Raw genomic sequence first — 12,269 nt, forward strand, 5'->3', positions numbered from 1 at the left:
GGCCTCGAAACCGTCGTTGGCGACCGATGGCTTGCTTCTTCGAGGGATCGCGCTTGTTCGTACGCCTTCGTCGCGTCGCCGCCGCGGTATGAAGAAACCAGACAAGCAAGAGACGGCCGTTTCAAGAAGAAAAAAAAAACGAAACCAAGAAAATTGTGGATGCACAGTTCTCGCCACTCTAGGCGCACCCGGAATGAGACAAAAATAAAAGACGACAACGAAAAAAAGATAAATGAAAAGGAAGGACGCAAGAGATCAGGGGGGAAAACAGGAAGTAACCCTGTGGCGAACAAAGGAGGGATTCGAGCAGGAGGGAGATGTGAGTGAAACAAAAAGGAAAGAAGTGGCAAAAAGAGACAGAAAACATATTGGCGCGTCGAGGTGCGAAGTTGCTTGTTTATTTGCCTTTCCGCATGGCCAGTGACGAAGTGGGGGCATCGTGGCCGCAGGTTACGTCGTCCGCAGGGCCATCTCTCGTGTTGCTGTTGTACAAATATATTCCTTCTGTTCAGCACCACGAGTTTGCTCCGTTCGTATCGGGCGTCCTGCCACGTTTATATATACTTCTCGAATTCCCCATAGCTCCCGCTTCTCTTCGCTGCTTTTGCTTCTATTTCTTACGCTTGTTCCCTAGCCTGATGCGTGCGTCTCCATCTACCCATCGTCTTATCAATTCGATTTATTACCGTCGAGAGCGAGAGAGAGACCCGCCGTTCTGGTGGACCTGAACGCAGTTTTACGCCCGAGTTTCCATCGTCGGCCTGGTCTAGTCCTGATGCGTTGCCTAGCTTTGCCGCCGGTCGGATCCTCTCGCCCTTCTTTTACCCGGTCGTTCCAGGCAGGCTATACTAGTGCTACAACTTGCCACTATGATTGTCTCTCTTGCTTGTTTTTTTTTCTATCTCTCTCTCTTTTGTTTGCTGGTACGTTTGCTGTTTCCAAACCACAACATGGTCCCTCTTTCACCCTCCGCGCCCATAATCCCTTCTCCACTCCTCGCTTTTCTGGCCCTGCGTGGTTATTTCTTTACGGGTGAGCTGGTTCTCTGCCACTTTCGAGTGACCAAGCCTGACAAGTGCGGATTTTTCTGGATCAGATGGCTTTGCGGACAGGGTGTTTAGCTGTTAGGCTGCCTGTCAGCACATTCTGCTGCAAGCATGATTCTTTTAGGCCTCGTGGCTAGATAGAACGAAAACTAATGCATATCGTCTGTGTTTTTTTTGTCAGTAAGTGATCCCCTGACTAGAATTTGCGTAAGCAGATCTGTATGTAGTGCTGGGCGGACAAAATTCAGATCCGCACGAGGAAACTAAGTCATGAAATAAGTGTTGTTTTTCTCACCTTGAAGCTGTCCCGTGGTTTCTGCGTAAAGGTAAAGTGCGAGTTTTAATAAAATTGCGTTGAGAAAATTAAGACAATTTTTTTTTATTTAAGCTACCTTACAGGCCCAGAGGGCATTGAGTAAAGGGGGTTTAGTTATTAATATGAAAGTGCAGGCAAACTAGTAAGAACAGGGTTTCTAAGCAAGTGAATATCCAAATGTAATGCAATAAAGGAAATTGCAAAGTACAAAACAAGGTTCCAACGCAAGGGAACAAAAAAAAAACGCAACACAACAACATACGTTTGCGAAATCAGCCCTAAAGGAACGGTTGAATGCAAATGAAAAAGATGCTACACGTCACAAAATAAACAAATTATGAACTTACACGACTAATTCATGATACAGCACTATCGGAAAAAATTCGCCTCAAGCTTGTGACGAAACGTATTCAGGTTATTATCAGAGGCGATATCATCGGGAAGATCATTCAACATGCCGATGGCTTGTGGAAGTGCGGATGTGTTAAAAACATTCGTGTTAGCAAAGACGCGCGTGAAGCTGAGGTGATTATGTAGCCTGTGTGACGTCAAGAAGGGCGTTCAAGATGCAACTACAGGCTATTTTATTACAGTATACGTTAATTGACATGTTAGGTAAATGTTAGCTGACAATGGTTCAAGGATGTAATAGCATTGCTATGTGTATTGTAAGACATCGCCTAAGCGTTGTACAATTTCGTTAGTGCAGTACTGGTCAGGTTTACTCAAATCTCTTGAAGTCCACTCAACTGCGCAATCTCCAACCTGTTTTGAACTTTGAACTCAAATTTTGAACTCACCGGTGGAAGTCGTTGTCGTCCAGTGCATACCTTAATGACAACCACTACGGGCATTTTTTTCGATACCATCGCTCAGCGAGATTCTCGAATACAGAACATATTTTGTCCTTCATTTCCAATTCATTGTCTCTGCATTATTTATAACCTATGGGCCCTGAAACTGTTGTTAGAGTACACTACCCAACCCAGTGAGGGCTCAAACCGTGCCTGTAAGCTAAATCTCAAGTTACATTTAATTCCCTTCATTTCAGTGAGTAGCAGCAATGCCAAAGCGAGAAACATTTTTTGAAACTTTTCTTCCAAATACGTCCGTTCCTTCCGGCACTTAACTGCAAGAGTATTGGGTTAGCGCTTGGTACGCAGAGGGGAGAAATTTTATAGATTTAAACAGGCTCATTAACCTTTCCACAGTGTTGAAGCGGTGCCTCATGATATTCTTGATGACGCACTTTCAAGACACTGCAAAGTCTGATGCCATCCTCCTCCATCTCGACAAACGGGAGCATTGTTCCGCGCCCACGAGCACCATTCCCGTCTCAACGGTCTCGTTTGTGGGCTTATGCGATGCGCGAGCACGCCCCATCCTGCGAGAGGGGGCGTAATCGCGCCTATCTGCTCACTGCGCCGGCTCATTTGCTAGTGTCGAAAGCATTACTTCCGGCATGCTCTCCCTCACTGCCCCTTCTACCACTCTCAACAATTAGAATGTCCTTCGCGCGAGATTCTTTCTACGTAACTCCGCGTAGTTCGATTCCAAGGATGCGGAACAAAGGAGTTGTTTACGAGTCTGGCCACAAAGACGAAATGCGTGTCTCGTTTCGAAACAATCTGGCGTGCGAACTCGGCTACGGGTTGTTAAGAATGCAGATTGGAAAGTATTGCTGTGAAGCTGCGCACGCGCATGGCATAGGGACTTAGGGCAGCATGCTTTGTGATGTCAGGGCTGCTTAAATTGAACTCGCGATAGAATTTCACTTGCTGTGAAACTCCAAGCAGCGTTCAGAATTTTGAACGTTAATTTCTACTAACGCGACGTCTGCACAAACAGTGCCGGAAACATTCTCTGCCATTAGAATCTATTAAATAATAATATTTGCAGCTTTTGTTGATGGCAGGCTGTCCCAACCTGGATTTTATTCACATGGTGTACTAGCAGAGGTTGGCGCATTTAGGTAGCACCGGATTCGCCTTGTCGCTTGGGGAAGAAAACTATTATTACAGTATTTGTAACAGAATTGGGCCCAAATGAATAACAAAAAGAAACAGCCCATGAAGATAATTAGCAAGTTCCGTACATGAGTCCGCGAGACCCACAAAAGATAGGTATGTATGCAGTTACATATTTAACAACAAACACATCGAATACTTTCTGCCTTTCCTGCCAACAAATTCCACTTCTGCATCTTACCGTGCTTCTATTGCTGGATGATGCGTATTGGAAACACGAGCGGCGGCCCGACTGGAGCAGGTGCAGCAACGCTTTTCGCCATTATACATTCACGGAGGCAACACAATGAAGTTTAAGCAAAGGAAACGGTCTCACTCGCTAAGCCGCCCGTTAAACGTGAAACGTGCAGCGATTTATAGTTTTTCCTTGTGGTCAAGCGTATGTAGATGTTTAAAGGGAGTATATTGAAGCTCGTCAGAGGGATCGCAAGTAGCTCTTAATGGCAAGTCCTAGTTCTTAGCGTCAGCAGCTCGAGCTCGGATCTCGCTCCGCAGCGGTGGCAGTGCGCACAGCGCCACATGCATATTCCCCACTACAATTGCCCCCGCGGCGAAGAGGAGCCTTCCTGGCGACCGAAGGGGATGACACGATGACGAGGTCGTGGTACGGCTTCAAGCGGCTTACGTGAACCGTCTCGTGGCCACGGCTGCGCTTGTCCGAAGATCGCGTCTCCGGTTCGACCGCATAGTTCACAGGCGATGTCCTTTTCACATAGTTCACAGGCGATGATATTTTGGCGCAAGCGTTGGGCTAAGGCCTGAAGATCGCAAGGGTAGCCGAAGCCAGACTTGAGAGTCCACGGCGAAGGGCTGCGTGGACTGATCGTTGCCGTGGCGATCTTTGTGGATTCCTTGGGTATCCAACGTGACTGAGCGAGCCAGTTGAGGGCACTCTTCAGCATGGCGAGCAACTTCGGAAAGAGGGGTGGATTCCGAGGCATCCGGATACTATGGTAGTACGTTGTCGAGAGTATAGGATGGTTCACGTCCCTAAAGAAGAAAAAGTGGTGAGAAGCCTGTGGTAGTCTGAGTGGCGGTATTATGCGCGTACGTCACAACAGGGAGGATGTAGTCCCCATTGGAATGATCAGACGCAACCTACATTGTGTGCATGTCACCAAGAGCGCGGTTGAATCCTTCCGTTAGACCGCTAGTCTGTGGGTGATACACCACAGTGGTGGGATGAATAGTGCGGCACGCGACGAGTAGCTCGCTAATAACTTCGGAAAAGAAGAAGACACGGCCTCGGTTGGTGTGGAGTTCTCGCGGTGCGCTGTGCCACAAGATGAATACGGCGACGTCACGAGCAGCAGCCGAAGCAAGTGTAGAAGTTTCGGAGTATCTTGTTAGATAGTCTACTGCGACAGTTATCCAACGATTTCCGTTATCAGTGCATGGAAGAGGCCCATAAAGGTCGATGCCAACACGGTCAAAAGGAAGTGCTGGACACTGTAAAGGTTGGTGGAGGCCTGTCTTATGAGAAGATATCTTGCGTCGCTGACAGGCTGCACATGATCGATTGTATTCGCGAATATAAGAATACGTGCCGCGCCAGTAGTACCGCTGGCAGAGCCGCTCCTAGCTCTTCAGGACGCCAGCATATGTGCAAATTCTTTTCGCTGAACCTCCCCTGTAACGACGCTGAATAGAAGGTTATCAGTATTACTAAATAAATAAAAGTAAATAAATTATCCAAACACTGGCAGTTCTTCAAATAGAAAAGTGTATGAAAATCATCAAATTTACACGCAACCCTATTTTTTTCGGAATGTGTGATGTGCCAACTGCGTGAGTGCCGTGATCGCAGTGGGTCAGCCATGCGAAGAAGACAACGAGACGCTGCAGCGGTTGCGCGAGCGCGAAGAAGCAATAATTCGAAGACAACGACAACGAAGATTGCACGCGGCATGAATTCAAAACATAAAGTGTCTAGCCAATGAGCGGCCTGCGTGGTAGTGCGAAAAGAGAAAAGAAAAATATAGCTGGTCAGTTCAGAAGGGACAGCCAGCAAGGGAGATGGGGAGGAAGATGGAGAAAAAGATACCCAGAGAGCGCACACGCTCTACTATTCAAATTGAACAACAACAACAACAACAACAACAACAACAACAATAATAATAATAATAATAATAATAATAATAATAATAATAATAATAATAATGATAATAATAATAATAATAATAATAATAATAATAATAATAATAATAATAATAATAATAATAATAATAATAATAATAATAATAATAATAATAATAATAATGTTTATTGCCTTCAAAAACAGAAAACAACATAAACAAGCCGGTCTAAGCCTCAGTTGGTTTGAGGACCGTGCCTATGAATATGGTACACATGACGAAAAAGAAAAAAATGCATAAGTTGAGGAGACATGTAGAATCAAAAATGAAGGAAAAAATGGAGATTAATGAAAAAATGGAGAACACATGGAATACTTTCTGCCTTTCTAGTCAACAAATTTCACTTCTGCATCTTACCGTGCTTCCACTGCTGGATGATGCATACTGGAAACACGGGCACATAATCACACAATATGAGCAACACATTATTATTATTATTATTATTATTATTATTATTATTATTATTATTATTATTATTATTATTATTATTATTATTATTATTATTATTATTATTATTATTGCATGATACACGGAAGAGACAGAGATGCATACCACATCATTATGCCGCTGGGCTAACAAGAAATTCTCATTTGAAGGACGGGAAATACTAAACGCAACAAATAAGAAATCATGTATGTGTATGAAGTGTGACATAGAAACAAAGACCCAGCAGTAGTTCTGCAAATAACTTTTTCTACCTAGCCCAAATATCGGTCCTACTACAGACACAAAGTAATGTTCCGCGTCATCAAATTCATGGAGGTCTTACAGTCCCTGCTAGAAAAGAAATAAAAGGTGACTTAGCGAAAACGTCTTGATTCGCTCCCAGCACTCCTTTGTATCTATCTTTCGGCGGCTGAGTCGGCTCGTATTGGTTTTGTTGAAGATATTCATGGGTTCAAGTTACTCCCCGCTTTTATAACTTCCATTTCCATTTAAAATTCTGCTTCTCCACGTTCGCCTCCACGTAATGCATGGCTCTGTGTCTGGGCATTGGTAAGACGTGATTGCGCAACGTTGCGGAGCAAGGATTCGAAGCCTTCTTCTGCGTCCACGTGAAAGCAACGCCGTTTGTGCTTCCAGTTGCAGTCCACAGTCCATTGTGGTAGCCTTCTCGGTGGACAGAGCGCAGATAAAGGGACATAAGGTTAGTAGGTCGACTGCGTCGCCATTATGTGGGACAAAGACGCTGACAATGGCGTTGACGTCAAATGCGCTTTTTCTGGTGCTGCTGCTATCTGCACACATGCTTTTTGTACCATCTCTCTCGTGAGTGCGTGCGGATTGTGTTCTTTGCACAGCTCCTGTCTACCTTGTCTGACACACAAAGGAATAGGGACGTAAAAATTCTTGCTATTTTCGCGTGCGACGAAAACTCCACGCAGGTTTTGATGTTACCATGGCTCCTGTGCTCTCTGTTGTAGCGCTAAACGTACAATCAGCTGTCGTCTGGCATTAATATGTTGAGTTCTTATTCTTGTATGGTTATTGCTATGTCATTCGTAAATATATATTGGGAGGCCAAACATATTCTACAATATTTTGTTTTGATTTGCCTAGTAAAGCCTCCCAAGAGGCGCCGGAATGCGTTTTTAGAAGCAATCAATCTTGAATGGCTCCCTACAGAGCTTCAACGAAATGACAAATACATGCTTCAAAAAAAGTGTGCCTTCACTATACGTAAAAAAAGAACGAATCGCTAATCTTTCTTCTACCACTCGCTTTATAAAAAATGAAGTGAACAGAATAAAATTTAACTATTAAACAAATGAAGCTAAATACAAAACAAATAGCAAGGTGCATTGACCATTCATAAACGACAGCTATAAGAAAGTGCGCGGTATAGTAGGGCAGGAGATCCTGGCGCTTGGTCACCCAATCAGATGCGTGCATGATGCCTGCTTACGCTCCATCTTGGCTACTGCCATTTCTCTGTGGCTTCGCTTATGTGGTGACTATCTGTGAATATGTTTCCGCACAAGAATATTTATGAGGATGTGGGGTCTGCTGTCTCCTCTACCAACTAGACATGGAAATCCGAAGTAGTGTTATCGTCGTTTTCTCTGCGATGTCAATGTGCAACACAGCAGTACTGTGTGTATTCTATCATTTTGTCGCTTCTGGGGAGTCTAGAAATGTTCAGGGGCACAGTGTGAGCGTCATGAAGAGGATTTCTCTATATATGATTGTGTAACTAAATAAAGTAGTAAAGTGCTGTACCTATATGTTTTCCCACACAATATTAGGCTTCAGAACACGCATATATGCGCAATGTTTCAGGGCGGCTGGAAAAAAAATTCGTCGAAGATTACGATACTCTCTAATGCAAAATTTGAGCACAGCTCTTTAGGTGTTTTGATTCCATAGCTTGCATCGCTCATTGTGCAGAAAGAAAGCGTGAATAGAGGAACGCGTGGCACGCGCGGAGGGCAATCTCTAGAAGCGGTGGCACACGCGAAGTAGCGCATGCGCAGTGAGTTCGAAGCCAAGCACTTTATAAGGTATCAGTGGACGCGCTCGCTGCCTGCTGTAGTAATGACATCGGCGACCGGCGATGGCGCGCGCTACTGTGGCACCATCTCGTAGCAGGTTGCCGCCGTGGTGCACGCCTCCCGCGGAACTAGGCTTTCCTCCTCACCCTTTCGACACACTTTCCTCCTCCACTTTCCTACAAGCGATCTCTCCGCTATGTCCATCCTTCGTTCTCCGCTGGGTATTGCTCCTTCTTTCAGCCAATTATGCCGATGCTGAAGCCGACGTTCAAAGTAGAAACGGGTAACCTAAGAGCTGCGCTGTAAAAACAAACAAAATCCTGCAATGATCTAAAATGTAGGGGTCATATAGTAATAAAAAACTGAGAAGTACGGGGATAAAAAAGAACTGCCTGAATAGAAGTTGTGCACCCTCCATATTCTTCCCTCCCTCTGGTATTTAATGCCATTTAATTTCCTTCAAATCCTTGTTTTGCTTTTCCGCATCAAGAATATTCTTGCAACAGAGCACGCTTTACAGGCGCTTGATATCATGGTCAGTTCAATTCAACATCAGTCAACATCTCTACAAAAATAAGATTTTTAAGTAGCACAAAAGCATTTTAATATTTGCTAGGCGATCTTCGTATACCGTTTAGAAACGATGGATCTAGTTGTCCTAGTACAGAATTGGAAATATTGCACAACCGGAAGTACGAAAGGAGCTGCGAGCTGATGTGTAGGCTCGATTATGAAACAGCTTTTATCTTGTAAATGGATCAACATGGCATTTTAAAGAGAATGTCTTCCTTGGCTAGTTAGCGTCACTCTTCCCTGTCAGGTACGTTGTTTCAGATGTCAGTTTCCAGCGGCTTTCATGGGCCGATACCGAAGACAACGCATTCTAAATATAAGTGCCACTGGGGCCACTGCGCATGTGCGATTGGGTATGTTCCCGTGGCGTTACTGGGCATGTTCCGCTCTTCAATCAACCTGTTTGACTCCAACTTGGACATATTCCACTTAATATGTGCCACTGGATATGTATTTTTATTACAGTCGTGATGATGATGATGATGATTATGGAGACGGCAATGATGGTGATGATGATAATGATGATGGCGAAAAATAATGACTATAATTATGATGACGATGAATGTTATAACTCATGGGGAAAAGTTGAAAAGGTGATTCAACTTGCACTCATGTCGGTCAAACATTTTCACTCCAGCGCAGCTCTACCAATAAATCATTCCATTCAGACACCCCATTCACACCCCCAACTCGACCAGGAAGATATTGACTTTTATTGACTTCAACTAGATGTTGAATCAGATTCTATTTCTTTATTCTATCAGGCGCTTTCTTCTCTTAAGTTGTCCTTTAAGTACACTGCCACTGTGCAACGGTAACTTGGCACGCAGTTTTCGCCACATTTGTCAAGTGGTGATAAAAGACCATCTGTACATTGCAAGCACATTTTTCAGCTATAAACACCACGTTAAAAAGTGTTCCTAATATAATAGCAACACTACTTACATGACACGCTACGTAAGGTACTCAGGTTACTTGTTAATATCAAGCAGTACGAGATAGCTTCAAGAGCATGCGGTAGCATCAGAATATTCCACCTCCCCCACCCCCCACCCCCCCAAAAGAAAAGAAAGGAAGTTGGAAGTTTGCTCGCAGACTTCAACACACGCTGGCATCAATGCATGTTCCTGTTTGCTTGCATGGAATCAGTGTACAACCCTATTCTGTTAGTTCCTGTTGATTACAGAGCATTTGCCGGTGCTATTACCTGACAAAGTGGTAGCTGTACAGGGCGTTTCACACAATGCGTTTGAAATTTCTGAAATATAGTTTACTATAACTATACAATTTCCTCATGTCATGGCCGTTTCTGGGTTGCTAATCCCTCAGCAACTTTGATGAAATTCAAGATAACGTCGCGTCATGGGCCGCTCAATATAAAGAAATTTCCAAGGCGGTGACTGCAAATATGAACGGCACACACAAAAATATTGTCAGATTCACAGCCCTCACACTTGAATGGATTTTAATAAGCACATTTTAATAACCACGAAACGAAACCTTATAAATTATTTTTCTCCGTGTAAATAAAACATTTCCAACTGAATAGCAACAAATCACCGCTTTACTTTCACTTCTTTCGATGCACGTGAGCTTATGGGATAATCTACAAATTTTCTTAAATTTCTTTTTCTTTTTTCTCTTAGTAGAGTGTCTGGCGTTTGCTGCTATCGCCGATTACATTGTACTGAGGGGGATGTGGGCTCCTGTCAAGCTGCTCTTAGGCTGCTCCGATAGCCTCCTCCATCTCTAAGATAGAAATAAAATTGTACTGCATTGTATTTTATTGTATTGTATTGCATTGTATCCTAATAAATTCCGGCTAATTTCACAAATCAAACCAAAGCTGAACTCTGAATAGTGCAACCGTCATGCCCTTAGCATGTGCCCGCCCATGTGTGACGGGAATGTTTACGTCAGATCACCCGGTGAACATGAAGCCAGCGAGACTGTGGTTTCATAATGATTGTCGCTTTATGTAATACACACAGACAATTTTTATCGGACTCAGACATCGTGAAAGCAGCTTTATTGCAAGTAGGGATACGATAAGCGTGCGAATTAAGTTCACGCGTGGCGGGCACAAGGGTAGCTTTCCCACGCGAACTAATGAAAGTGCATATGCTCTTACAGGTTTGTAGAAAATCAACACGTACTTTGTTCTTTTCTGTGATTTCTCAGCTGCGAATTCACGCAGGGCACAACTAATGCACTATGATGACAAGATGTTTCCCCACCTTCCATCTTCTGAGTCTCGAGGACCATGTAGTCGGAAGCGTGCGTACGTTGACAAAAGCGTTGCTCGCATCTCCAAATGAAAGCGCGGCGGGGGGCTCAACAAGGGTGTCGTGAAATGACAACAGGACAAGGCGCGTGCAAGCAAAATAAGCTCGACCGTGACGCAGAAAAGCAGAAACATATGACGGAGCCCGTAATGCGAGTCCCTTCGCACCGTCATGCATACGTAGTAGATAGCCCTCGCGCATGCACGGATTGCGCGTACCGAGAGGCAGAGAAGGGACGAGAAGCGGGCAGGGCGTCGGAAACAGCTGCTCTGCGGCCTGCCTGTTCGCCCCGCGAAGCCCGTCCGCTCGCTCTGCTTTCTTTAGCCAGTGAGGCCGCCCGCAGCGAACGACTGCTCCACTCGGCTCGCGGACTTCGGTCGCGTCGGCATGCATAATCAACGAGAATCGCGTTCTACGACGGCAGAACAAACCAGACGCCCAGCCACCTCTCCTCCTCCCTTCTTCGCGCTCCTCGAACTGCCGCGGAGCCATCAACGTGTGCGCGCACCTTCCTGCCGATTCGCGTGTAGTCAACATCACCGTTTCCTATATATGTAACACGATCCCTTTGAGTCGGCTATTCTAAGCCCCGCACTCGCGCAGGTACGCACATTGCTGAAGTGCCTCAGCGTACTTACTTCGCAAAGACAACACTGTCACGTGACTATTCTTACATGTACTTTCGTCCCTATATTATGCCGCTGGACAAAGCAGGCGAATAAAAGAAATGTACTTGGTTTTTTTTTTGGCGCAGAAGGCCTGAGGTGCGCCATTTTTATGGTCGTCATCATCGTGGCCATCGTAATCAAATTCACTAAAGAGTATGTACGCCTATATAAGAATATATGCCTATATACATATACACACACATGCACTTGTGTGCGTGAGCGTTTCCGCGAATAGGTGTGTGTGTGCGCGTACGTCTGGTGTGTGTTGTGCGTTTGGGCTTTCGCATAGAGGTGAAAGTTCTGTGAATTGCAAAGGTGCAGTGACATGTAAATTGGCGGTCAGAGAGGCATTTTCTCACTAAATTAAACTTCAAGGAAGTAAAAAAAACACAGGAAGAAGGAAATAACGAAAGTATAAAAGCAATAAAATCTCATACTCGAGCAGGCAGTCCGATGTTTTAGTCCCAACCTGTTAATTTTGCAATTAGGTTCACAGTTACATTATATGTGCATTCTTATGAATAACCACATGGATTTAATTTTGTTTATGCAGTGGCGCGAGACCCCACCAAACTTCCGGTCATTATGTTCATCCACGGCGAGTCATACGAATGGAACTCTGGGAACGCTTACGATGGCTCCGTTCTCGCCAGCTACGGAAATGTGGTCGTCGTCACCATCAACTACAGGCTCGGAATTCTTGGTAAGTTTGCCATCACCACCTGAA

At 44.7% G+C, this 12,269-nt stretch overlaps 1 protein-coding gene across 2 annotated transcripts in view; it reads left to right on the forward strand.

The window, feature by feature from the left end:
* The window catches only part of LOC142572643 (neuroligin-4, Y-linked-like), a 745,917-nt gene that overhangs the window by 667,097 nt on the left and 66,551 nt on the right, over window positions 1-12,269 (forward strand). For both annotated transcript variants that reach the window (XM_075681902.1, XM_075681903.1), the window contains one exon: window positions 12,096-12,245. In XM_075681902.1, coding sequence (XP_075538017.1) covers window positions 12,096-12,245 — 150 coding nt within the window. The remainder of the gene's footprint in view (window positions 1-12,095; window positions 12,246-12,269) is intronic.

The sequence above is a fragment of the Dermacentor variabilis genome, chromosome 2, assembly GCF_050947875.1.
Source record: "Dermacentor variabilis isolate Ectoservices chromosome 2, ASM5094787v1, whole genome shotgun sequence".
In the NCBI taxonomy this organism is placed as follows: domain Eukaryota; kingdom Metazoa; phylum Arthropoda; class Arachnida; order Ixodida; family Ixodidae; genus Dermacentor; species Dermacentor variabilis.